Below are 27,721 nucleotides of genomic sequence, written 5' to 3' on the forward strand. Positions count from 1 at the left end.
TTTTTTTATAAATTTGGAATATACAATATTTGTAATATGGTGTTGATTTCCATGTTCGGATTTATGTGGAGGTGGTAGTGCATGATGGTGCATCATCGTGGTCACCATATTTGGTTGTGGGATAAGGAAGAACTAGAAGGGGAAAAAAGAGAGATCGAGGAGAAAACTGTCTGAAATCACTTTTTTAAGCTATGATTAGAGTAGAAAAAAGAAGAAAAATAATGAATTATGATGGTTCGTTTTGGTATTTGATTAGAGATATATAACTGTTTTTTTGGCATACTGGAATAAGCTCCCATCAAAGGTTAAGGAAAAAGAATAATGATAAATTGATTCCTCAAACATAAAAAATTTAAATTTAATATCTAAATATGTAAAAAGTATGACAAATTAATTATTTAAATAATTTAATAACAAATTAATCCTTAAATTTGTAACTTAATATTAAATTAGATTTAAAAAAATACAACTTATTGCATAATTGATTATTAAATATTAGAATTAAATGACAAGATAATTTTACAAATTTAATAATATGATTAATTTTTCATATTTTTTTACACTTTAGAAATTAAATTTATTTTTTATCTTTCATGAATAATTAGTCACATGTCACACTTTCAATAATGAATTTCATTATTTATCTTTTTTTCTTTCTTTTGTCTTTACTTTTTCAATTCTTTCCTCCATTATCCTCACTTTGTTTCCAACCAAACCCTTCACGTTGTTGTCTGGTTTCGATCTGTTTTGTTTTTATTCTCTGTTCACTTTCTTTTGTGACTGTGATTTTAACGTAGCAGTCATAACTATTGCTAGAGAGGAAGGGATAGAGTACAAGCAAGGAAAAGGTAGAAGGAGATGAAGGGGTAAAGTGAGAAATTTAGAAAGAAAAAAAACAAAAGAATGCCAAAAATTAAAAATAAAAAATCACCTGTTAAAAACTAAGGAAAATATTAACATCACACTTTTTTTTCAACGTATTTTTTTATAATTGAGTATAATTTATTAAAAATCACAATATTTTTTTAAGTCTCACTAGTAATTTAATGGCTTTTTTATTTTGTAATTTTTTATTAATATAAATAGTGTGTTACTCGCCCTTCTTAGAAACTAATAAATTCAATGAAGAATATTCCTTTCTCACTATCTAAGTCTCTCAGAGTCTCAGGGTAGCTTTCATCATTTTTAGATTCGAAAGTCCAAATACTCAACAGGAATCACTTATGTTTTATGTTTTCTCATTTCTTTTGTCATGCTCCCAATATTCTTTGCTTCTTTACTCGGTGTTAATTTTCTTCAGAATGTACACCATGCATATCCTTAAATCATGATTAGCTTGCCAACATGTTTTAGGTTTCTTCCTTAATTAACATATGATTTATAAAAAATTACAATTTTTTAAGTACTTTTTTTTATGTTGTAATTGTCTATTAATATAAATAGTGTGTTACTGGGTCCTTTTATTTTATGACATCTATACTAGTTCTGCAGTAAGAATAATTTTGTAATTTTATATGCATTTGCACTATTTAATATGCGTTCCTTCTTCAAAATTAGCAAATCCAATGAAGAATATTCATTTCCCAATATCTAAGTCTCATCAATTTTACATTCCAAAGTCCAAACACTCAAATAGAAAGAATCACTTATGTTTTATGTTTTCTCATTCTTTTCGTCATGCTTCCTGTATTCTTTGCTTCTTTAGTTGGTGTTGGCCGGTTTTCTTCAGAGTATACGTCATCCATATCCATGTCCTTAAATCATGTTTAGCTTGCCAACATATTTTATCTTTCTTCCTTAATAAACACTTGCTCTGCTCACCACATTCAGTTCATTTCTTACGATTTGGAATAGTGTCAACACAACTCACGGTCATCCAATTCCAAGAATAGAGGTTTGTTCCTTTCTTTATTTAAGATTTTAAGAAATAAATGAAAAAACGAGCCAATATAGCTTATATCAATCTAGATTGGTTCTTTTTTCATTTATTTGATATTTTAAGAAATTTCACTCATAAAGATGGATATATATATTGTGCATGTTCAGTTCTTTCAACTCTCGTGACTTTATACAACTACTAGAATGTTACCAAAAATTAATATATTATAATTTAAGCCACAATTTGTAGCTCTTTAACAAAACTTTGACAAACTGCATTTTATTCAATTGTCGAATAATAAGCTTTACAAGGCAGCAGCTTCGAAACGAGAGGAATATTCAGAAAGGGAAAGCAAATGTAAGGGGGAGATAACAGAGAGGCGCATATAAAGAAGAAAAGAAATGGAAAATTGGAGTAGTTGGCGGTGAAGAACAAGAGTTTTCCTCATTCTTAGTTTGTCTCACACCAAAGGTTAGATCCTTAATACCCCTTACAATTTTACTTGCTGTGTTTTAGTTGATCCATTGCTGGAATGAATATATTTACTTGCTACCAATCTCTGATCTGTTCCTAGCTTTTGCTTTTGACTTAGTAGTAATGTATACTTTAGTTACTAAATTTTAAACGTGTCATGCACTCATTTGATTAAATTATATATTTTTTTATATTTATATAACATTTACATTAAAATATGTATATTGATCAAATTAATTTTCAAAATTAAGAATAAATATTAATATATATTCAATATTATTAATATATATTTATACATCTATAAAATATTTATAATTTTAATAAAATAAAACTATTTTGTCAAAGAAAATAAAGACTAATAGATTTTTATTTGAAAAATAATTATTGGAATGAAAAAATCTATATTATTATTATTATTAAAATAAATATGTTATTATTATTATTATTAAAATAAATATGTTATTATTATTATTATTAAAATAAATATATTATTATTATTATTATTATAACATCTACTGTTGTTTCAGACAAGGAATCTAGATGGGATTGAATAGATTTCCTTTAAAATTTACCAAGTCTTTGTTAATCTGAAATTAAATTCATAACCCCTTTAAATCAAGTTTTTCAAAAACAAAACTTTTCAAACAATGTTCATTAGCATGAAAAGTAATTGATTCAAAAAATAATATAATAGTTTGGATAAAAAAACAAATATCAATTCCAATAATAAAATTTATCACAAAACTAAGAATTGAAAAAGAAAGAATCAAAAATAAAGTTTACACTTGTTAAGTTCTCCAAAGAACCTACATCCGGTTGACCTAGCTCATACTAGATCTTCAATTATAAAATTTGTATCATACAAATACTATACACACACAAATCTCTATACCTAAATTTTTTCCTTGAACCCTACAAAGAAAAATCCTAAGAGTTGAAACCCTATCAACTTAACCTTGAAAATCCTATCCAAGATTAGATTACAACATATGAAAGAATTATTGGATTGAATAATCCTTGAGTCTAGAGGATAAGAAACTTTTCAAAGCTCTAACAGCGTTGATCAACCCATGATCTTGAATGCATGATACTTAAGCATGTATAATCTCTCATGAAAAAAAATGTATAATCTCTTGTTGACTCTTTACAAAAAGGAAAGATAACATTTGCAAAAGAGTCACACTAGACAAAGAACAAGAGTGAGTATTTATATATTTAACTAAAATAATAAAAATAGATTTATCAGATTACCAAAACTTGTAATATATTGATTATTTCAATCAAAACAACCACGCTCTACATTTCGAAAAACGAGGTTATTGATCACAAATTAAAAACCAATTATCTCAATTAACAAAGACCAACCTTAACTTCTTAGACACAACGTAAACAATTACAATATTTGATAATTTTCAACTTCTAAAGTTACTTAAGTTTTTAGAAGCAATATAATAGACTACAAGAAAAGATAATTGATTATATTGATACACAAAGTCTCTTTTTTCTTGAAACAAATATTTTAGTCTATTAGATAATGTGATAATTGATTATCCAAAGGGATCTAGCTAAATTTCAACAAAAGTCTTTGAACTTAATTGTTCTAACACATTGTAATAGATCACATAAACTTGTACTTGATTACCTTATGCAGAACATGACTTGTTTGAGAGACTTATGGATCAAGCAACTTAAGAAACATAAATAATTATCCCTAAACGTGTAAAATATAAGAAAACTAATCTAAAGCACACAAGCCTAGCTAACACAAGGAATATAATGCCAAACACCTGTTAAATGTGTTTCGGCGTATGAAATATCAAAATCAAAACTAAAATTAAGATAAAAGAGTCTTCTGTCTATTTTATCTTAACCCTTTAATTCATCAGAGAAAAGACACATTGATTAATCTAAGGTTTGATTGGAAGGTAAGTAAAGCTTAACCAATAATTAGTTTGACTGAGGATGGAATTCAAATATTATCCAAATAATTTAACTTAATTTTAACATATTAATCATTTGTGTTCAACCATTTGGTTAAAGACTCTTCAATTTATACCTACATAGTATTTATGGTTTGAATAAAATTAAATTAAAAAATAGAGTATACTCACATACATATGTAATAACTTTATTTTAATTTTTATCCTTAATTATTAATTTTAAAAGTACATAATAAATATTATATTAAAAATTAATATGAAAATATTCTAAATTAGCATTTTATCATCAAAATTATATATAAATAGAATTAATGTTAGCAATTTTTTTTATTAAATCTAATTAGCTAGGAGCATTAAATTAAATTACATCCAACTACTATTACAAAGTTAAATAATCAATCTAATGATTAGAAAATTTCAGGTGAACTTTATTATATATGTAGAGAGGAGAGATAATATTTAACGTTATATATTATTGTAAAAAATTATTATTTCTCACGAAATATATATTAGAGTAACTAATGTAAAAAATGAGCATAAGTAGTGATAAAACATTTAACATTACTACTTAAAATCAAAATTATCTAAATAAACATTTAATCATTATAATTGTATATTATATAGCGTTTTATGACTTAATATGAAAATTATCAAAATTATTTTTTTAATTATCAAATTATATACTACCTTCATTCTTATTTATAAAAAACAAGTTATACTATAAAAAGAAATAAAGATAATATTATATAAGATTATCGTAAGCAACATACTTTTGCATTAAATAAAGTTTTTAACAATATATATAATCATTGATTATTATGAAGCTACGGTTTCGATAATTGACAAACTTTTATTCAAGTATCTCTTACTATATATTTTTTTAATAAAAAAAGTATCATTTACTATCAACTAGATTTTAAATCCATGCATTGCAAAAATTTCTTTAATTTTTTTATATTTTACTTAATACTTTTTAAAATATATATTTATCAATAAAGTTATTATTTTTAAAAATATTTATATTAAATTTGAGGAAGAAGATTATCTATATTCTTAATTAATTTCATTTATAAATGTTTTAAATGTGCTTATTGTAAAAAAAAAATTTAGAATTTTTGAATAGTGTGATTTTATTAATTAAATATGGTTGTTAATTATGTTAAAATGTTTATTTTTTTTAAAATGTTTGTAATCTCGAAAAAAGAAAAACTAGTTGGTTTTCTTATATAGAATCCTTGTATGAATAATATATACATTTTTCCTATTGTTAGGTTTGAAATGTTAGATGAGTGTTGGAGTCATGTGGTACTATTGCCTGAAACTAGGTTTAGTGGTTCTAGAACCATTTGCAATTTCTTTAAAAATATTTTCCGAATGATATTTCTTTTTCTATTTCAAATACTTCATACCATGTCTATTCAGTTATTGAACGTTCTTTTAATGATTTTGATATTTACAAAATTACTAACAGTGTACTTTTTGGAGAATGCTAATAAATTCAATTTTAAACAAACAATTAACAATTATAATTTAAAGTTATTAATATAAGAAGGATTACTATATATGTTTCAAACTTTATAAGGATTATTTATGATTAAAATTATTACCTTTGTCTTTACATGTAGAAAAGAAGATATTTTTTCACCTATATCAAGAGTATGCAAGCCATATTTATTTTTTGCATTTAGTAGGATTATATTAGTTTTTTAAACTTTAACATTAATAATAATAAAATATGCACAACGGTTAACCAACCCGTACAATTATTAATTAGAATTTATAAAATATATTGAATAATATTGTTTTGAAGAAGCATTCTCTCCCTATATTCACACCCCTCCTCCAAAGGTTGTTCCTCTACAAATCCTCTTTGAAAAACCAGAAATCCAATTGCCATCAGTGTCTTGAATCAACCCCCGACAAAGGCTCTGAATTTTTGAACAGTTTCAACAACAGGGTCTATGACAGAACATTCAAGCATATCACACAGATATGGAGAAGGAGTCTATGGATAGAAAGGGGTGAATTACATATAACTCTGAAGAGAACCTATGAATGCGTCGCTTAGCTAGCTAGTTATAACTCTAGGGTTAGAAAAAGGGGAAAATGGAAAGACAACACATAAAATTAAAGGAATAGAGATGGACAAGGAGGAAATACTCACCTCCAGAAACACCTAGACATCAGCTTTGGATCCCCCATCTTTAAAGCCTTGATACTCCAAAAAGGAAAAAACATCCGTGTTGGACACTCATATATATGTCTCTGATATGTTCGAAATATATCGGAGAAGTATCTGATTTATTTTTTAAAAAAAAAATTTGTAGGACATAACTAAGATACAACTTCGATACCATTCAAAATAATTGGATACGACTTCGAATATTTTAATAGTATTATTGTTTAAACTTTAGTTAGGATTTTTAAAATAAATAAAACACTAACTTTTTCCTTTTCTCAAAATATAAACAAAAACATATGACACACCATTTGCCTCTTCTCTAACCATGAAAACTGCTTTCTGAGACTTCTGGACGTTCTTCCGGGGAGTTTATTTTTCTGACAAGTGGGCCAGTTGGTCTCTCTCCACACAATAAATGCACAAACCATGCTTTTATTGAACATAATCTTTCCACCAACTGTGCTTGTTAAAACATAATTTGGATAGTTGGGGTGTTTTAAGTTTTAACAACTCTCAATATCATTTTCATAATTGCATTTTAACACCTGGCTTTTTTTTTTAACATTCATATATACATTTTTTTATAAATTTTTATTAACATATTCAGGACGTATTGTATTCTTAATTTTAAAAAAAAAGTATCATATCCTCCTATCCATGCCGAACATGTGTCGTATGGTACATTCCTTGTATCACATATCTAAACTTCATAGCTCCCAATCCAGGTCATGTTATCATATTTTCATCCATTCCTAATATAAGCTAAGGCATCTATTATTAGTAAGGCCTAAGATATCTTTTAATCCATTAAATATAGAAGTTAATCATAAAAGATGCCTCTTTACTATTTATCTCCAATGTTCATAAATTAGGAATGTTACTCTTACAAACCCTCCTCCCTCTCAAGCATCACTCCAAAATGCCCTCTCCCTCTTCCAAAACAACAACAACAATGAGAGTAGCCCAAACAGAAGTGTCGAATAATGTGCTCAAAGATCTTTCTAAGAAAAATCAAAATCAAAAGGAGAATGATAGCAAGTCTCATTTTGGAGGAGACAATGATCTTCCTTAGATCAAAACAACCCATCTCACACGCCTTCGCTGCCATGCACTTTGCAGTCTTCCATAGTTCCACGCGTTGACAACCGGAGATAATGCCGTAAGAGCAACATCACCTCCGTGACAAGCGGTCCCCCTCATCAGACTTTGGAAGTAACCATCCTTCATGGAGAGAAGCCTCTCCTTCTTCTTCGCGAAGTTGTGATAGAAGGAACCTAAACTTGGGCACACTTGTTGTCAAACACAAAATCGTTCATTGTATTCCTCTTCGTACTTTCTGGAACAAACAAGAATCCAAGAACTTTTACTAAATGCAACGCGATCCGATGCGGAACTGTGAAAAGTGAAAGAGTGTTTATTTGTCTATCTATGTGGCTATTTGATGGCGGATCTCTGGGGTGGGGTGTGATGATTTTTATTTTCTACAAAATGAAATCACACAAAGGGGATGGAGACGTTTTGGGGAAAATCATTGCTAATTAGTGGGAAAATGAAGTTTTCTGTAGGCTGAAAAAATGGAGATAGTATGTATAATTAGTGAAAATCTCTGCATTTCTTTAGTCTAATAATAAGATTTATTATTCCTTAATAGATTAATTATGATATATGTCTTTTTAAACACATATAATTTTATTTAATAATTTAATAAACTCACTTAATTTGATCACAGAAACTATAAAATAAAATTTATTAATAATAAATAAATAATAAAATAGTTATCTTAAAATATTAGTACAGGTATTAAAACCTATTTCAACAATAAAAAGGGCTATACATGCAGAATTGGTACACAGATAATGAGTTTAAAAATTCAGTAGATGTGCACCAATTGGATGAAATGTTTTTCAGATATGTCTGAGTGTGACGCTAAGCATTCTTCTTTCTTCTGGGAATAAAAGAAAAATTATTTGCTGAAGACAAAAATATACAATATACATTCAAACTTGATATCTTTTTTATGTTTTTTAACACATGGTTGCTTGATTTGGTTTTAGTAAATGTACTTTGATTTTTGATTGATCAACTATATAATATTCTTTCCTCATTAGTTCTTGACCGATCTGTTTCCACTCTTCATTTTGTTGAAGAGATGTAATTGTACCTAGTACAAGAAAATCAAGGTCAAAGCATGGAGGCTGTGTCATCCGCACTACTAGAGCCAGTAACTAATTCTGTGTTGGATCTGCTTAAAAAGCAAGTGGATTACATCCGTTACAGGCGAAACTTTGATGAACTAGACGAGTGTGTTAAGCAACTTAAACTTGAAAAGGCGAGAGTAGATCATCAATGTGACGAAGCTGTCAAAAATGGACACAAAATTGAAGGTAAGGCTAGAGAATGGTTAGGGAAAGTGGGTAAATTTGAGACAGAAGTGGAGAAGTATTGGAACGATGATGGCCACAAAAAGACACGGTTTTCCAATTGTTTATTTCCTTACTTTAGGCATAGACTAGGCAGACTAGCAAAGAAGATGGCAGTTGAGGGTAAAAAGATAACCGACGATTGCCCCAAGTCTGCTGAAATTGCCTATCGGGTAAACGTAACATCTAATGATGCCATTTTGTCTAATACTGACCTTATGGATTTTGGTTCTAGAAAATCCATAATGGAACAAATAATGGCAACACTTGAAGATCCCACTGTGAAAATGATTGGAGTGCATGGGCCAGGTGGGGTGGGTAAGAGCACTTTAATCAAAGCAATTGCTGAAATTGCTCGCGACAAGAAGTTGTTTAATGTGGTGGCTTTTTCAGAAATAACAGTCAACCCCAATCTGAAAAAAGTCCAGGAAGATATTGCTTACGTGTTGGGATTGAGATTGGAAGGAGAAGGTGAGAATGTAAGAGCTGATCATCTACGGAGGAGGTTAAAGAAAGAGAAGGAGAACACCCTCATAATCTTGGATGACCTTTGGGACAGATTAGACTTGAATAGGATGGGGATTCCACTTGATGGTGATGTTGATGATAATGATAAACAGGGTCTCAAAGGACCGACAAAAGAAAAATCTCTTGGTGATTATAAGGGCTGCAAAATTTTGCTAACTTCAAGGAATAAAAACGTATTAACTGATAAAATGGAAGTTAAGTCAACTTTCTGTGTAGAGGAATTAGATGAAAAGGATGCTCTGAAGTTGTTTCGGAAGGAGGCTAGAATACAGGGTGAAATGTCCCAGTGGAAACAAGAAATTGTTAAGAAGTACTGTGCTGGGTTACCTATGGCAATAGTTACAGTTGGAAGGGCATTAAGAGACAAGAGCGACTCAGAGTGGGAAAAACTTAAAAAGCAAGACCTGGTGGGAATTCAGAATTCTATGGAGATTTCTGTAAAAATGAGTTATGACCGTCTAGAAAATGAGGAGCTTAAATCCATTTTCTTTCTTTGTGCTCAAATGGGTCATCAACCCCTAATTATGGACTTGGTGAAGTATTGCTTTGGTTTGGGAATACTTGAAGGGGTCTACTCGCTTGGGGAAGCTCGGGGCAGAATATCTACATCAATCCAAAAGTTGAAAAACTCAGGTTTAGTGTTGGATGGAAGTTCTAGTATTCATTTCAATATGCATGATCTGGTTCGAGATGCTGCTTTATCTATAGCACAGAAGGAGCAAAATGTATTTACTTTGAGAAATGGGAAACTTGATGATTGGCCTGAACTCGAGAAGTGCACTTCTATTTCTATATGCAACAGTGATATCATTGATGAGCTTCCAGAAGAAATAAATTGTCCTCAACTTAAATTTTTCCAAATTGACAGTGATGATTCATCTTTAAAAATACCTAACAGTTTTTTTAAAGGAATGAAAAAGCTCAAAGTATTAATGTTGACTGGTATTCAACTATCAAGCTTACCATCTTCAATTGAAAGCCTATCAGACCTCAGATTGCTTTATTTGGAGAGATGCACCTTAGATCACAACTTATCCATCATAGGGAAGCTAAAAAAATTAAGAATTCTCAGCCTTTCTGGATCTCGAATTGAAAATTTGCCAACTGAGTTAAAGGACTTGGATAAACTACAATTACTAGACATCAGCAATTGTTCAATAGTCACCATGATTCCACCTAATCTTGTATCAAGGTTGACTTTGTTGGAAGAGCTGTATGTAAGAAAGTGCTTCATGGAAGGGTCGGAGGAAGGAGAGAGAAACCAATGTCAAATTTCATTTATTTCTGAACTAAAGCATTTGCATCAATTGCAAGTGGTGGACTTAAGCATTCCATGTGCTGAAGTTTTTCCCAAGGAATTGTTCTTTGACAACTTAAGTGATTACAAGATTGAGATTGGGAACTTCAAAACGCTTTCAGCTGGAGATTTCAGAATGCCTAATAAGTATGAAAAGTTCAAGTCTTTGGCATTGGAGCTGAAGGATGACACTGACAATATTCACTCTCAGAAAGGAATAAAGTTGTTGTTTAAAAGAGTTGAAAATTTGTTGTTGGGAGAGCTGAATGGTGTTCAAGATGTTATTAATGAGTTGAATTTGGATGGATTTCCACATCTGAAACACTTATCCATCATAAACAACCCTAGCATCAAATATATCATCAACTCAAAGGATTTGTTTTATCCTCAGGATGTTTTTTCCAAGTTGGAATCTCTATGTCTCTACGAACTAAGAAAGATAGAGATGATATACTTTAGTTCAGGTACAGAGATTATATGCTTTAGTCCATTTACAGATTGCTCATTCACCAAATTAAAAACCATCAAGGTCAAGAAGTGTGACCAATTGAAGAATCTTTTCTCCTTTTGCATGGTAAAATTGCTTGCGAGTCTTGAAACAATTGGTGTTTCCAATTGTGGTTCTTTAGAGGAGATCATTAAAATACCTGACAATTCTGATAAGATTGAGTTTCTTAAGTTGATGTCTTTGTCACTTGAATCATTATCATCATTCACTAGTTTTTATACCACAGTAGAGGGGTCTTCTACAAACAGGGATCAGATACAAATTACTGTTACAGAGAATGAGCATAGTGAGATGGCTCCTCCTCTTTTTGGTGAACTGGTATGATAGTGCATATTTTTCCTTTAAAATTTTTAATTAGTTTGTGACTAATTATTTTTCAGTTGTAAATATGTTAATTGTGTATGTGTTTGCAGGTTGAAATACCAAACTTAGAGAACTTGAATTTAATCTCAATGAACAAGATCCAGAAGATATGGAGCGACCAGCCCCCGTCAAACTTCTGCTTTCAAAACTTAATAAAATTAGTTGTGGATGATTGTGATAATTTGAGATATTTGTGTTCAATGTCCGTGGCCAGCAGTTTGAGGAAACTGAAAGGCCTCTTTGTAAGCAAGTGTAAAATGATGGAGAAGATTTTTAGCACAGAAGGAAATAGTGCAGGCAAGGTGTGTATAGGTGTAAATAAGTAAATTTTTATAGTTGACTGAATGTTATGCATTTCTGTTTAGTTTGATTACCAAATAATGGTTTGTTTTCATCAAAGTGCAGGTCTGCGTCTTTCCTAAGTTGGAGGAAATCCATCTCGAAGGAATGGTTGAGTTAACAGACATATGGCAAGCTGAAGTGAGTGCTGATTCCTTTTCTAGTGTCACTTCTGTGAACATTGATAGTTGCAATAAACTAGACAAAAATTTTCCGAGTCACATGGAAGGATGGTTTGCGAGTTTGAACAGCTTGAAGGTTTATTATTGTCAGTCAGTGAAAGTGATTTTTGAAATCAAAGATTCTCAGCAAGCAGATGCATCTGGTGGGATAGACACAAATTTACAGGTTGTTGATGTATGTGGACTCCCAAAGTTGGAGCGGGTGTGGAGCAGGGATCCAGGAGGAATTCTTAACTTCAAAAAACTGCAGAGTATACAAGTGTTCTCTTGTGATAGACTGAGGAATGTATTTCCAGCTTCTGTGGCCAAAGATGTTCCAAAGCTTGAATACATGTCGGTCAGATGGTGTGATGGAATTGTGGAAATTGTTGCCTGTGAAGATGGATCCGAAACAAACACTGAACAATTAGTGTTTCCTGAACTAACCGACATGAAATTATGTAACCTATCAAGCATCCAGCATTTCTACAGGGGGAGACATCCTATAGAGTGTCCAAAATTGAAGAAGTTGGAAGTAAGGGAATGTAACAAGAAGCTAAAAACATTCGGAACCGGAGAAAGGAGCAATGAAGAAGATGAAGCAGTTATGTCAGCTGAAAAGGTAAGTCATATAGTGAGACATAAATGGAGAGTGATATTGTAAGATGTGTGGCATACTTAAAAAAGATATAGCCCTGCTAAATATAATATGGATTATTAATTTAACGTCTCTCGTCCCCTAATCCCTCTTTTATTTAGAATTGAAGGGAATGTTTGATAATTATTATATTTTTTTAGATATAGCTAGGAATGATTAAAAGACGCTAAATTGAAGCATCATTATAGCTAATTTGAAAATCAACTGTGATTACACTACTACCACAGTAGTGAAAAAAGTTACTTGCATTTTATTCATCAACTGAATTAATACTTCTCTTTAAACACAAATTTGGTAGTTGGCCCAAAAACTGGTAGTTGATCCTTTGATCAATCTATTAAAATTTTGACACCCATTCACTTATCATAATTAATATTGCTGAAGAGTAGTCCATGGAGGCCAATGGAATGATTATATGGGGGTTGGGATTGAGACAGCCTATTCCTTTTTCTCTCATCCCCTTTTAAGTTGCTCTCAAGATCTCTATATTGGGGTGAAATTGTCCTAACAACCACAGTAATGCGGTAGGTTTGTTGGTTTTAGGAAAATTATTCAGGTACTATTTTTCAAACCCATCTGATATCATTAGAGTAACCAATGTGCAGGCAAGGGGCGCTCCATCAGGGATAAGCTTCCTTCTTCATAGTTTACTATTTACTTTTCTTTTATTTTTCTTTAGATATTCCCCAACTTGGAGTATTTGTATATTGACTTTGACGAAGCACAAAAGTGGTTATTGAGCAATACTGTGAAGCATCGAATGCACCGTTTAAAAGAGCTTAGGTTAACCGAAGTTAATGATGGTGAACGTCTCTGTCAGATTCTGTACAGAATGCCAAATCTAGAAAAGTTATACTTGTCGGGCGCTAAATATTTGCTTAAAGAGTCGTCGGAGTCACGTTTGGGAACCGTATTACAGCTGAAGGAATTGGATTTGTGGTGGTCGGAGACAAAGGATATAGGATTTGAACGAGAACCAGTTCTACAGAGACTAGAGCTTTTGAGCTTAAATGGGTGTGACAAATTGAGGAATTTGGGTCCTCCCTCGGTATCATTGGCTTACTTGACAAATTTGGAAGTATGGTATTGTAAAGGATTAAGGAATTTAATGGCATCCTCAACGGCAAAAAGCTTGGTTCAACTTAAGTCCATGAAGATAGGGGGATGTGATGAATTAGAGGAAATAGTAAGCGATGAGGGAAATGAAGAAGAAGAGCAAATAGTGTTTGGCAAATTGATTACTATAGAACTTGAGGGGCTAAAAAAGCTGAAAAGTTTTTGCAGTTACAAGAAGTGTGAATTCAAATTCCCGTCATTGGAAGTATTGATTGTGAGAGAATGCCGAATGATGGAAAGATTCACGGAGGGTGGCGCAAGAGCAGCAAAGTTACAAAACATAGTTACTGCTGATGAAGAAGGAAAAGAGGAAGCCAAATGGCAGTGGGAAGGAGACTTGAATGCCACCATACAAAAAGGTTTCAACAAGGTACTTATTCATTTATTTATGATTTAAATATATTTTTATTTATCTTGTTAGTATTTTTTTTATTCGTCCTTTTTTATTTTTGTTCTTCAAAGTTATTATTTTTGTTAATTTTAATTTTTTAAGATATTTTATTCATTTTTAATACGTTAATATTTTTTTTTTAATTTTAGCCTCTTTAATATTTTAAAACATACATTTATAATCCTCCACGCGAAATTAAAATTAAAAAAAATACAAACTTATAAAATTAAAAATGAGTAAAACATATTATGGAGATCAAAATAAAAAAAGCATAAAATTTCAAGGACTAAAATTAAAAAAAAAAACTTACCAGAGACAAAATTAAAAAAATATTAACTTTCATTTATCAAATACATATTTAAACTTATATTTATTTCAAATTCTCCTAGTTTTATTAACTTTTCTTCTTTCCTTAAAAAAACAAATTTTTCTTCTTTCATGAGATAAAAAAAATTACTTGCCATGAATGGAAATTATAAATCCTTGTTTTTGCCATAAAAAGCCTTAACCAGCAAGTATGTTAAATTTCTTAAGATATAAATATGTTAGCTCAAAAAAACCAGCATTTATATAAATTTATTAATCATTTTTGTTTTAAAAAAATTCATTCATAAAATTTAAAATAATACAATTTGACTGCTTCACGTAGCCAGCGTAGTCATAAAGAAAACTTTCCCTCATCATACAACTTTTCTTTTTAATCAAAATAAATAAACTTCAATTCATATTTGATTGTCATCCATTAATTTTTTGTTAACATTTTTAGTCCTTCTAGAAATTTTTGCTCATTATTAATCCTATTGTTTATGTTATATTTAAGAAAAAAAATGACTAAAAATGGATCGACGAACACATTTTTAGGGGAATTAAAACTTTAAAGAAAGATTGAAAATTGTTAAAAAAGAGGGAAAAATTAGAATATAAAAAGATGTGAAGTTAAAAACTTAATTAAAAAAAATTAACTTGTTGATTTGTGAAATGGAACAAGTTGTATTTGACTTTACATATATAAAATAACATATAAACGTGATAATAAGTTAATAAATTTATTCATATAATTTGTGACTATTTATATATCTATAAAATAAAAGTCACATGAGAAGTTATTATAACTTACAAGGTTGATTTTGTAGTTGGGAAAAAGGATTTGAAGGAAAAAGGATGAAAGAGGTTTTAAGTTACGATACTTTCACTAATATTTTAATAAAAAAACAAACAACTAATATTAATTGATGAAAAAAATGTCTTTTATACATACTGAAAAATAAGGATAAAATATATTTTTTTCTTTTTTTGTTGAAATATAAAATATCGTGAAAATAAAATGACATTATTAGTAAATGATAAAATATTTCTTAAACAAATCATCCATAATTTCATCATTGATAAAAATAAATTATCATATTATTTACTTATATATTTTTTTTAACCTTTTGTGCAGCTATCCATATTTAGTATTTTAGCACATGAATGGCAGAAAGTGAATATTTATTTATACAACAAGAATTTGTAATTTATAATAAATAAATATTTTAAGTATATAAATTATATTATAATTAAATTTTCTAATATATAATTTTTAACATATAAATTACATTTTAAATTTATGAAAAATAATTTATGTTAGGATGTATTATTATTTTAAATAATTGATGTTTTCTTTTAAAAATATTTAAATTAAGTTAGAAACAAGGATGCCGTCAAGTTTTCTTACGCCAATTATCTTAGTTTTGTTTCTCTCTGATGGAAGGAAGGTGTTTTAATGGTCCCCTATGATTGATGATGAAACTTGGAATGTAATTTTATAATAAACAACGGACATAATTGCTCCCTCCATATTAATATCTGTCTTGTCACACAACTCAGTCTCCTCATTCTTTGGCGTTGGCTTCTTCATCTTATATCAAGATACCAAGAGTCCATGGATTCATTTTTTACTATTAATTATTAATTATATAAAAATTTATTCATTTGACTAGTGAGTTTTAAGATATTAGGTGTTTTTCATTAAAATATAATAAATATATTTTTAATTAATATGATAATCTCAAAGTAAAAAAAATATTAAATTTATTATTAAGAATTTTTCATTGAAAGTTTAAAATAATGTTAACAACAAATTCTCACATAAATTAATTTAATGATGACATCCACGTATGAATTATATATATATATAATTTAATAAATAAGATTAATTATTTTTTTTCAATAAAGATGATTATGTATACATTAATATGTCTCGATTATTATTATCCTATTTTATAATAATCTTATGATAAAAAATAAATTAGATTAAAATTATAAAAAAATTGATTATTATTATTATTATAATTTCTATCATATAACATGTGTTTAATTTTAATCTAGACCTATCAAGTTAACAATTTAATAAAAAATAAATAATAACTTTTTTTTATCAAAATTGATAATAAGATGAATTAGATATTTAGTATATATATTTAATTCCAACAAATATATATATATATATATATATATATATATATATATATATATATATATATAATTCTACATTTTTACTTATGGTTTATCTAAAAATAATAAAATAAATCTATGATCTTATAGTTTATATTATAAATAGCTTTCTTTATTAATTAATAATAGTTTTTATAATATAGAGCTATTTCTTTTCATTTGTTAAACCATGTTTGTTTGAATTTTTATTCAGAACTGTTATAATTTTGAGAGAGAAAAATATGATTATTTTCTTTAAGTTTATTAAAAAATCCATAGATTTTTTTCCCTGTATCCTCACACAAATATTTTGTATATAAAAAAACAAACTAAATGTTTCAGGTTCATTTTTTCACACAAAAAATGGAAATGAAAATTTTAATTTTTCAGACAAAAGTAAAAAAAAATTATACTATATAAAAAATATTTTGGTTCCTCCAATATTTTTTTTTCTCAAAGTTCCGCCAATGATTTCATGCGTCTCTATGTCTAATATCAAGTTCCTCTCTTTTTCTTTGTCTTTTTATTAACTAAATTCAGTATTAATAAAGTAACTGATTTATGACTAATCTATCTATTTGTTATAATGTAATCGCCAGCTATGAAACTGACATATTAGCCTTTTGTAAATAATATCCTATTTTGCATGCACAGCTTTTTGAGTCTGCAAGTACTGAATCATCTCTTAGTCTCATAGATAGCCCACTACAAGTGATATGGCTTGACTCACGGCGGATCCCAAAGTCGTGCTTCAGTAAGTTGAAGTCTTTGACTGTGGACGGATGCCAATTTTTAACAGATGTTGTCATACCCTTCTATTTACTTCCTTTCTTAACTAATTTGGAAGAATTAGAAGTCTCGGACTGTCGTTCTGTGAAAAGCATATTTGAAGTGAAAACAGCTATGGGATTGGGAGCAGCAGCCTTCCCTAGACCTCTCCCTTTTTCCCTCAAGAAATTGACTTTAGAGAGGCTGCCAAAACTGGAGAATGTCTGGAATGAAGATCCTCATGGAATTCTAACCATGCAACTTCTACAACATGTTATTATTGAGAAATGTAAATGCCTTACAAGTGTGTTTCCGGCATCAGTAGCCAAAGATCTTGTGAAACTTGAAGATCTATTTGTGCAAGACTGTGAGGAATTGATGGAAATTGTTGCAGAGGATAATGCAGATCCAAGAGGAGAAAATCTAGAGCTTACGTTCCCGTGTCCCTGTGTGAGGTCATTGAAACTACAAGATTTGCCCAAGTTCAAGTATTTTTACTACTGCTCACCGCAGTTTGACATGTTCCAGACACCTAGCGAGGATGAAATGGTACTATTGTCTTACTACTTTGTCCTTACTGCATAATCTCATGCCTGCAAATTAAATATAATTGCACTACTTCATTTTTATTGTTCAACATGAGTGATATGAACATTCTCTTAAAATTAAAATGTGAGAATTTCACGTTCATTACTATATATGCTGTGTTCTATCTTCTATGCCTATAAACTCCCATTTTTCATATGTTTTACATAAATAAGTAAAAGAATACTCTTAAGGGTACATGTTGCATTCATGATACAACAATTACAGAGAATCTTACACACGCCATTTTACTGTATCAAATATCATGTATGGATCCCAATCTTTATAAACAACCTTTATAACTGCTCTAACCTGCTTTTGCTTGGTTATCGGTTTCTCTTGGTAGCCTACATCCAACTTACAGTGCCTGTCACTCGGTGAAAAAGGACTGGAGATGATCAAGCGTGGAGAATTTCAGAGAAACTTCTTACACAAGCTACAACCGGCGCCCAATATAGAGAAGCTTGTGGTGTGTGATGGTTCCTTCAAGGAGATTTTCTGCTTTGATAGTCTTAATGTGGATGAGGCTGGACTCCTATTACAGCTTAAAGTCTTATGCTTGGACTCCCTTCCAGAGCTTGTTTCCATTGGGTTAGAGAACTCTTGGATTCAGCCCTTACTGGGAAATTTAGAAACCTTGGAAGTAATAGGTTGTTCTAGTTTAAAAGACTTGGTACCATCTACAGTGTCTTTTTCCAATCTGAAATATTTGAAAGTAAAAAGTTGCAATAGCATGCTATATTTGTTGACATCCTCAACAGCCAAAAGTTTGACTCGACTCAAAAGAATGGAGATAGAATGGTGTGATTCAATTGAAGAGGTAGTCTCTAAGAAGGGAGGTGAATCACATGAGGATGAAATAATATTTCCGCAGCTCAAATGTTTGAAACTTGAAGGATTAGGAAAGCTGAGAAGGTTCTACAGAGGAAGTTTATTAAGTTTCCCATTATTGGAGGAATTGTCAGTAATCTATTGCGAGTGGATGGAAACATTATGTCCAGGTACCCTAAAAGCAGACAAGTTGGTTCAAGTTCAACTTGAACCAACTTGGAGGCACTCAGATCCTATTAAATTGGAAAATGACCTGAACTCTACCATGCGGGAGGCATTTTGGGAAAAGGTATGTTTTCAATTATTTTGATTAAATATGATTGATATTGGTGTATGTTGTTCTTATAATGCAAAATATACAGCGTTAGGTTAATTAGATTCATCTTCAAATTAACTTTGGCCTCATCCAATTTATCTTGGATTCTCAGCGTCGTCCAATTTTTCGGAAAACCAAAAAACTCTTAGAAACAACATTTATGTGCCAATCCAATTTGGCTAATATTAATTTTTTTTACGTTAAACTCATAATATTTAAATAATTTAATTTATTTTCTATGTATTTTATCATTGCTACTTAACTTATATATATATATATATATATATATATATTAATAATATATAATGAATCCAAACTCTTTCAAGTCATTGTAAAAATGATTTGAAAATTATTTAATTTTTTTTATTAGTAAACTATTTAATTTTATTTATATTAATCCTATTAAATAAAAGACACTATCAATCTTTTATAATCCACTCTTATATACATATTCAAAATATTTATCTTTTAGCAATTTTAACTATATAAAAAAATTATCTTCTAGGATTAAGATACTAATTATATTTAAAATCTAGATTAGGTAATTAAAATGTTAGTTGTTCATTTTTTTAATTATCTTTAACTTTTTGTTATTTCTTCATTTATACATAAAAATAATTAAATAAATATTAAAAAAATTAGAGTGACTTGAAGAAGTTTAGATTCACTGTATATTATTATTATTATTATTAATTACTAATACAAATAAAAGTTAAGTAGTATAAGTAAGGCATATAAAAAATAATTATTTAAATATTAGTGAGTTTAGCTTACTAAAATATTAAGAGATTCTTTTTTGAGTATAAGATAAGAGATTAATAAAAGTTAAATAATTTTGTTTGTCAACTTAATTGTATGACGTGAATGCAAGCTCAATCTTATAGTATATATTGTGTTGGAGAGAAAAGTATGTTCGAGAGCATCTAGATCTTATATTTTGACGGAGATTAAATGTGTTGTATTTATTAGTAATCATTGCATATATGAATTTTTTATAAGGAATGGTCATTGAATTTGTGCGATTTTCTTATAAATAACTCGCCAGTTGAGACCAATAAATATGTTAATTTTTTTTTTAATTTTTCTAAGTAAGATAAAAAAATACTCGATCCACTATCTAGCTTTGATTATGCATATGTTTTGTCGAATGATTAATTTTGAATTTTGAAAAATAATCTACTCTTTCTGATACAAATATCTAGAAACTTTTTTATGAGTGCAACAAAGGCATATCAAAAATATTCTGGAAAATACTTTCATTGTGTGTATTTGATGATAAATTTAGAATGAATGTACTAGAATCAACTAGTTGAAAACTGTTATTTCAGACGAATTCATCCAGAAATCAACTCAAGGAGGAGCTGATTTTTTTTCCTTTACAAATTATTTAAATAATTTTGAAGGCAGATTTTGATTAGAGAGCATCCACGATTAACGGAAATCTGGACTATAATCAGAAATTTGTTACTTTTTATAATTTATTAAAATTGAGAGCACATTAGTTATTTGGTGCGATTGGGGATGCATTTCTTCCTACAGAATAATACTACTCTTTTTTTTTATTCTTTTACGTTTGCAGTTATGGCAGTATGCACGTAGGCCATGGGAATCAGTTCTTAACCTCAAAGATAGCCCAGTACAAGAGATATGGCTTAGGCTTCACTCACTGCATATCCCCCCACACTTCCGCTTCAAGTACTTAGACACCTTGATTGTGGACGGCTGCCATTTTTTATCAGATGCGGTCTTACCCTTCTCTTTACTTCCTTTATTACCTAAATTGAAAACATTGAAAGTTCGAAACTGTGATTTTGTGAAAATCATATTTGATGTGACAACTATGGGACCACTCCCTTTTGCCCTCAAGAATTTGATTTTAGATGGGCTGCCAAATCTGGAGAATGTTTGGAATTCAAATGTTGAGCTTACGTTCCCCCAAGTCAAGTCATTGTCACTGTGTGATCTGCCAAAGTTAAAGTATGACATGTTGAAGCCATTTACACATCTAGAACCACATCCTCTAAATCAAGTCTCTATTCAAAAGGTATCATTACTACTTGTATATATATGAACTAAATTGCCATCATTAGTGTTCTTTACTACTTCTATATATATGAACCAATTGCATCCTGTTAAAATTAAAAAGTTGTGAACCTTTCCCTTATACAGTTATATATGCTATGTTGAGTCTTCTATCCATCTTCTACGCATATTGGCTTCCATTTTTATTTTATTTATCTACATAAGTCAGATAATACGGCTACAGCTACTATTCAATATTGATCATGATGAATTTATAATGGAACATGTTGCATTCATGATGTGAAACAGGATTTGAGGTACGGTCCTTATTCTCATTATTTTCTTCTACAACCTTACTAATAATCTCATTTATCACTTTTCCCGTCTTAAAATATTAAACTCGACATACGGTGTGAATATCCTTTCTCCACCTTATTCTTTTTATGGTATCCTTTTCCACCTTATAAATAGTTCATTATTTCAATTATATAAAAAGAGCTGGATCTATAACTGCCCTAACCTGCTTTTTCTTCATTGTTGGTTTCTCTTCGTAGCTTACACCCAACATAGAGCACCTGGCACTCGGTGTGCATGAACTGAAGATGATTTTGCGTGGAGAATTCCAGGGAAACCACTTAAACAAGTTAAAAGTTCTTGCTCTGTTCTTTCATACTGAGTCCGATGTGTTTCTACAACGGGTGCCCAATATAGAGAAGCTTGAGGTGCTTGATGGTTTCTTCACAGAGACTTTCTGCTTTGATAGTCTTAATGTGGATGAGGCTGGATTGGTTTCACAGCTGAAAGTGATATGCTGGGACTCCCTTCCAGAGCTTGTTTCCATTGGGTCAGAGAACTCTGGGATTGTGCCCTTTCTCAGAAATCTAGAAACATTGCAAGTAGTCAGTTGTTTCATGAGTTTAATAAATCTGGTACCATGCACAGTGTCTTTCTCCAATCTGACATATTTGAAAGTAAAAAGTTGCAAGAGTCTGCTATATTTGTTCACATCCTCAACAGCAAGAAGTTTGGGTCAACTCAAAACAATGGAGATAGGTTGGTGTGATTCAATTGAAGAGATAGTGTCTTCAACAGAGGAAGGGGATGAATCAGATGAGAATGAGATAATATTTCAGCAGCTCAATTGTTTGAAACTTATAAGATTAGGAAAGCTGAGAAGGTTCTACAAAGGGAGTTTAAGTTTCCCGTCCTTGGAGGAATTCACATTAAAGGATTGCGAGAGGATGGAAAGTTTATGTGCAGGTACAGTCAAAACAGACAAGCTGTTACAAGTGACATTCGAATGGAGACATGATATCCCATTGGAAACTGATCTCAACTCTGCCATGCAAAACCGATGGTTATATTTCTGACAGGGTATGTCTTTTTATTCAACATTATTATAATTGTTGTTATCATACACCGTGTCAGTTATATGTTACGTGGCACGATTAACTTAAATTTTGAGAAGAGTTTAATTACCGTGTTTAATTATTATTATTATTATTATTATTATTATTATTATTATTATTATTATTAACTAGCATAATTTTTATAAATTGTGTAGGCAATGACTCCAACATTAGAGTTAGAGGAGATTGATTCACCAAAAAGAAAATGGTTAGAGGAGATCAACGAATTAAGTGGCTTGGTGCCTACCGAAAAAAAAAAAACAAAGTGGCCCAATTTTATTATATTTGTTTGTGTGTGAATAAAAAAACAAATTGTGCGTGTGGTCTACACAGTTAGTGGTGAAATACACTGTTCTATTCTATTTATTATGTAATGTGTGTGATTATAAGTCTTAAACGACCCTGGAGAATAAAAATGAAGTGATGAACTGTAAGTTTGTAACACTAAAACTTGACTCTATTGTTTTATGACAAAATAAAATAAAAATGTGTCCTAAATTATGTATGTTTACTATTCATTTTACTTATATTTCAAGATTCAAATTCTTCAACATAATTCTTGAAAAAATGTCTTCAGCATAACTTTGATTGTGGTAGGAGTTTAATTATCACTTTGTCCATCTCCTACTATTAGCATCTAAAGACTGTGTTAGCTTTAATTTAGTAAAGGCTAACAACGGGATTGATTATATCTTTGTTGTACTAAATTGTGATAATGAATTGAAAATTTTCATAATTTATTGAAATGTTATTTTTTTAATTTTCATGCGGTGTTAATATAGTATGTCAAGAAATTGTAACATTACTAAAAAAATCATTTCAAATATCATTTTTAAGTATTTTTTTACGACGATTCTCAACCATCTCTAAATCTGTGTTGTGAAAATACTTTTCACCGTGATTTTTTAAATTCTATAAGAATATTGATTTTTACATTGATTTTCTTGAAATTATTTAGATTGTATTATTTATTATTTAAAAAATGTTAAAAATATTAGGATTCTAAGATGATTTAAAAAAAATTCTAAGATGATTTAAAAAAAAATTCTAAGATGATTTTTAGATTCCAATGTTGTTTATTATTTTAATACAAAATTTCATTAAAATAATAAAATATAATTATAATATGATTAAAAACTAATATTTACAGCAAATAAATCACAACGTAAACTATGGACCACAAATTATATATTTACGCATCCAATATGTGGGATCCCTAATGCTAGATTCCTTTCTAAAAAAATATTAAACATCTATCAATTTGTTGTAAATCAAATCTAAAGTAGTTTAACACTCTAGGTTTAACATATTTCAATCAAACAATAGAATACAACTTTACATCTTAAAAGTGATATAGTTTTAGTATTTTCATTAAAAAAAATTAGAGGAGACGTCTTTGCATGTTAAAATATAAAAGTTAAAAATGAATAATTTTTTTAAATAAAATAAAATTAGTAATATTTAAAGGATAACGAAATATTTAATTCAACCAAACTGTAGTAGTCATAGCTAAATTTTTCAGATTTGAAATTACTAGGATTAAACCATAATACTTGTTTGTCATTTAATCTGTGTGCATTGAGGTATCATATTGTCTTATTTCAGAAATAAAGAAAAACATGGAAAGAAAAAACTAATTAATATAAAATACTCGTAACTAAAAAACTGAAGAAAAATTAGGATATATGCTATGATAGTATTTACACGTGTTAATTTTAATTTATCTATATTTTCTATAGTAATTAACTTTTGATCAAAATAATGGAAAATATTTTTTGATCAAAATTGAAAAATTAATTAAAAGTTACAAAATTAATTTTTTTAACATGATCTTGTTAACTGATTTATTAAATTAGAAATATTTAATTAGTAAATTAACTGTTAAGATTGCTAGTAAAGACATAATAATATAAAAGATATATTTATGATTTTTATATAAAATTTTATTGACTTTGTGCCGCAATGATGACAACACGTTCCCATCTCTAGAGAATGGATAAGCCATCCTGGACAAATTTTAAGCGTAACATTATATTCATAAGTAACTAACTAGAGAAATTAAATCCCTGTCATATGGAAAATGCACTACGGGAAGGTAATATTATTATTATTATTACTAATTGAAAAATAGATATTCTGTGTCTTATGTCTTAATTGTTTTTTTAGTTGGATGTAGGTGTAATAATTATCCTTTTAAAAAGTTATTAAATAATAATTACTTATAATTTGGGAGTGTTTTTTAAAGTAATACAAGAATAAATTAGGAATAATAACAAATGTATATAAAAACGATTACCTTTATTAATAATTATAAATTTACCATGAATTGCTAAGGACCGAAGTCAAACCACAGAAACAGCGACAACTAGCAAGCAAATAATGCCCCCAATTCCATGGGCGTATCTTCTCTTGAAAGGCAGATAAAACATTTGAGCAATGGCATACCCACCAACTATAATAGATATCCCAACTTCAAAAGGTAAGGGATGTTAGTAACTGCAAAGCTAATGCCTAGTATGTAATCCCATCCAACTATAATATAGATATCCCAACTTTGCTGATTATTCCTTTTGGTCCATTTCTGTCTGCAAATGCAAGTTAATTTGTAGTAAACAGAAAGTCTTCTTGGTCTAAATCATATGAGCTGATGCATCATACCCAATTATGGCATATTGACTCTGTTATGAAATTGAGGCGGTAAACATTGGTGAAATTTATACTAATGAGCTTAGAGTAATCACATAGGTATACCTCAACCACATTTTAACTTAAAACCTTAATTATAGATTTTTTTTCTTCTTTTTCATTTCTATCGGATGTAAGATTTCAGCTCATAGTTACACTTCAAGACACTCATTAGTAAAATATGTTGGGTTTTGTGCTTTCATATTGAGTCCAATGTATTTCTGCAACAGGTAACCAATTTAGAGAAGCTTGTGATCCTTCGTGGTTCCTTCAAGGAGACTTTCCACTTTCCAGAGCTGAAAGTATTACCTTTGGAGTCCCTTGGAAAGCTGGCTTCCAATGGTTCTGAGAATTCTTGGAAGTATTCATCTGTTTTAGTTCAATAAATTTGGTACCATGCAGTGTGTCTTTCTCCAATTTGACATATTTCGAAGTAGATAGTTGCAAGAACATGCTATATTTGTTCACATCCTCAACAGCCATAAGTTTGACTCAGCTTAAAACAATGAAGGTAAGATGCTGCAATTCAATTGAAGAGATAGTGTCTAAGAAGGGGGATGAATCAAATGGTGATGAGATAATATTTCAGCAGCTCAATTGTTTGAAACTTAAAGGATTACCAAATCTCAGAAGCTTCTACAAAGGGAATTTAAGTTTCCCATCCTTGGAAGAATTGTCGGTAATCCATTGCAACAGGATGGAAACTGTGTCCAGGTACTGTAAAAACAGACAAGTTGTTAGATGTTCAATTTCAGAGGTTCTCAGATGCTATCCCATTAGAAAATGATCTCAGCTCTACCATGCGGAAGGAATAGCCTAATTGATCCTTCGTCCAAGTAATTTGAAGCACGAGATCTTCATTAGCTTACATATAGCATCCAATATTTCAAAGCCGTCACAGAACTATTGTCATTTAAAGCTTCAACTGCACTGCTTTCAACCACATATCCACATAATCTTTTAACCCAAATCCACTGCTAGGTCTTAGAATTTGCTTGAACAATGCCTTTTTGGGAACATTCCAGTGCTCCACATGCCTGAAACTTTTTCATAGATATTTAGATCATTGCCAAAATAATAGCACTGAAAGGTAGAAACATCAAACATGTGCCTTCACAATTGACAGTTTTTATCACCTGCATACTTTTTCCAGATTGTGCATCAAAGTAGTATTTTGTGTATCCAGTTGCTGCAGCATATATCAACATGGTCAGATTGAATTGCATATAGTATGAATTATGCTATTTTGTCTCTGTTAAATGAGCATTTTTCTGAAGACAACTAACTGCCTCTAATTCTACTAGAATACAGAACCATGTTTATTAGCCCTTGCAACCAATAGTATAAAAAACACAAGAAAGCAGAAGGATCCAGTGAAATGCAGATAAAACATACAACAAATATTTATAGTAATATGAGACCGGCTAGGAAATTTTGGCCTTCCACGGTTCAACTAATGGAATATACACTGATAAGCTCGAAATGTACCAGAAAGAATGGGCTTCCAAGGAAAGGACAAGATACAGTTGAATCGCCAGTGTCCAATTCCTCTATCCTGTCATGGAACCATATCTATTAAAACACTAAGCTTTCTGTAGAAAGAGTACAACATGCAATGAGCACAACATGCTCTTAACTAGGACTATTACTTGCAAAACTAAATTTAGGAAAGGAATAAAGTTGTATCAAAAGTTTCTTCACTTCAAAATCTTCCCACTTCATAAGCTGCATGTTTGAGTTCTCCAGATGGGATCCAAAATTAGTTCAGTTCCTTTTGAGTCGCTGAAGCCCTTTAAATGAGCCTGCAGTACTGGAAGTACACTTCAAGTATGGCCCTTTTCTGCTAGTCTTCATACACATTTAATGTCAGATCTCCTGATGAAAGAACATACTCCGGTACTGGAAGTACACTTCAAGTATGCCCCTTTTCTGTGTAGTAATTCCTATCCTCCACACTCTCCCCTGATAAGTTGAGTGTAGTGATATAAGACTAACAGTGATAATCTCTCTGCCTGTACCAAGTTGCATCAGGGGAGCTAGCAACAATTTGTAGTACAAGTCATCAAACCTTGTAGATGCATAAGGATTAAGGAAATCATGATGCTTTTCCCTTTGATTAAAATAAGACAAGAAGCCAAGGTTACTTAGAAGGGTTCAAATTTTATAAGGAGGGCTTTAGTAAACACTCGTAAGTCATTTAATTTTATAGAGGGACTGTACCATAGAGCTTATCAACCAATCAGGATCAGCCAAGGATAAAGTAATTATCAAAATAAATTATTTGCTATTAAATTTTATGAAGCAAAAAGGTCACATATGTTCACATTAAGGTCATATACACAACTCTCGTTTAGGGTCTGTTTGATAGAGATGTTAG

At 30.0% G+C, this 27,721-nt stretch overlaps 1 protein-coding gene across 2 annotated transcripts; it reads left to right on the forward strand.

Moving 5' to 3' along the window:
* Positions 1-1,756: 1,756 nt before the first annotated feature.
* LOC100810455 (uncharacterized) lies at positions 1,757-23,157 on the forward strand. 2 transcript variants are annotated; one of them, XM_014777797.2, is made up of 12 exons: positions 1,757-1,894; positions 2,182-2,350; positions 8,623-11,546; positions 11,642-11,893; positions 11,997-12,713; positions 13,429-14,235; positions 17,383-17,772; positions 17,881-18,045; positions 18,428-19,201; positions 20,808-21,272; positions 21,805-22,624; positions 22,815-23,157. In XM_014777797.2, exons 3-11 carry the CDS (start codon positions 8,664-8,666, stop codon positions 22,618-22,620), a joined length of 7,269 nt encoding a protein of 2,422 aa, XP_014633283.1. In that variant the 5' UTR covers positions 1,757-1,894; positions 2,182-2,350; positions 8,623-8,663; the 3' UTR covers positions 22,621-22,624; positions 22,815-23,157. The 2 variants fall into 2 exon arrangements, with proteins under 2 accessions (XP_014633283.1, XP_006583276.2); XM_006583213.3 differs by having other exon boundaries at positions 17,383-18,045.
* The last annotated feature ends 4,564 nt before the right edge of the window (positions 23,158-27,721 follow it).

Source organism: Glycine max, chromosome 7 (genome assembly GCF_000004515.6).
Source record: "Glycine max cultivar Williams 82 chromosome 7, Glycine_max_v4.0, whole genome shotgun sequence".
Taxonomy (NCBI): Eukaryota; Viridiplantae; Streptophyta; class Magnoliopsida; order Fabales; family Fabaceae; genus Glycine; species Glycine max.

Coding starts and splice junctions, on each gene's coding strand:
- LOC100810455 (XM_006583213.3), top strand. CDS start 8,664: ATGGAGGCTGTGTCATCCGCACTACTAGAGCCAGTAACTAATTCTGTG. Junction 12,714..13,428: donor CAGTTATGTCAGCTGAAAAG/GTAAGTCATATA, acceptor ATTTTTCTTTAG/ATATTCCCCAACTTGGAGTA. Junction 21,273..21,804: donor ATCAAGTCTCTATTCAAAAG/GTATCATTACTA, acceptor TTCTCTTCGTAG/CTTACACCCAACATAGAGCA.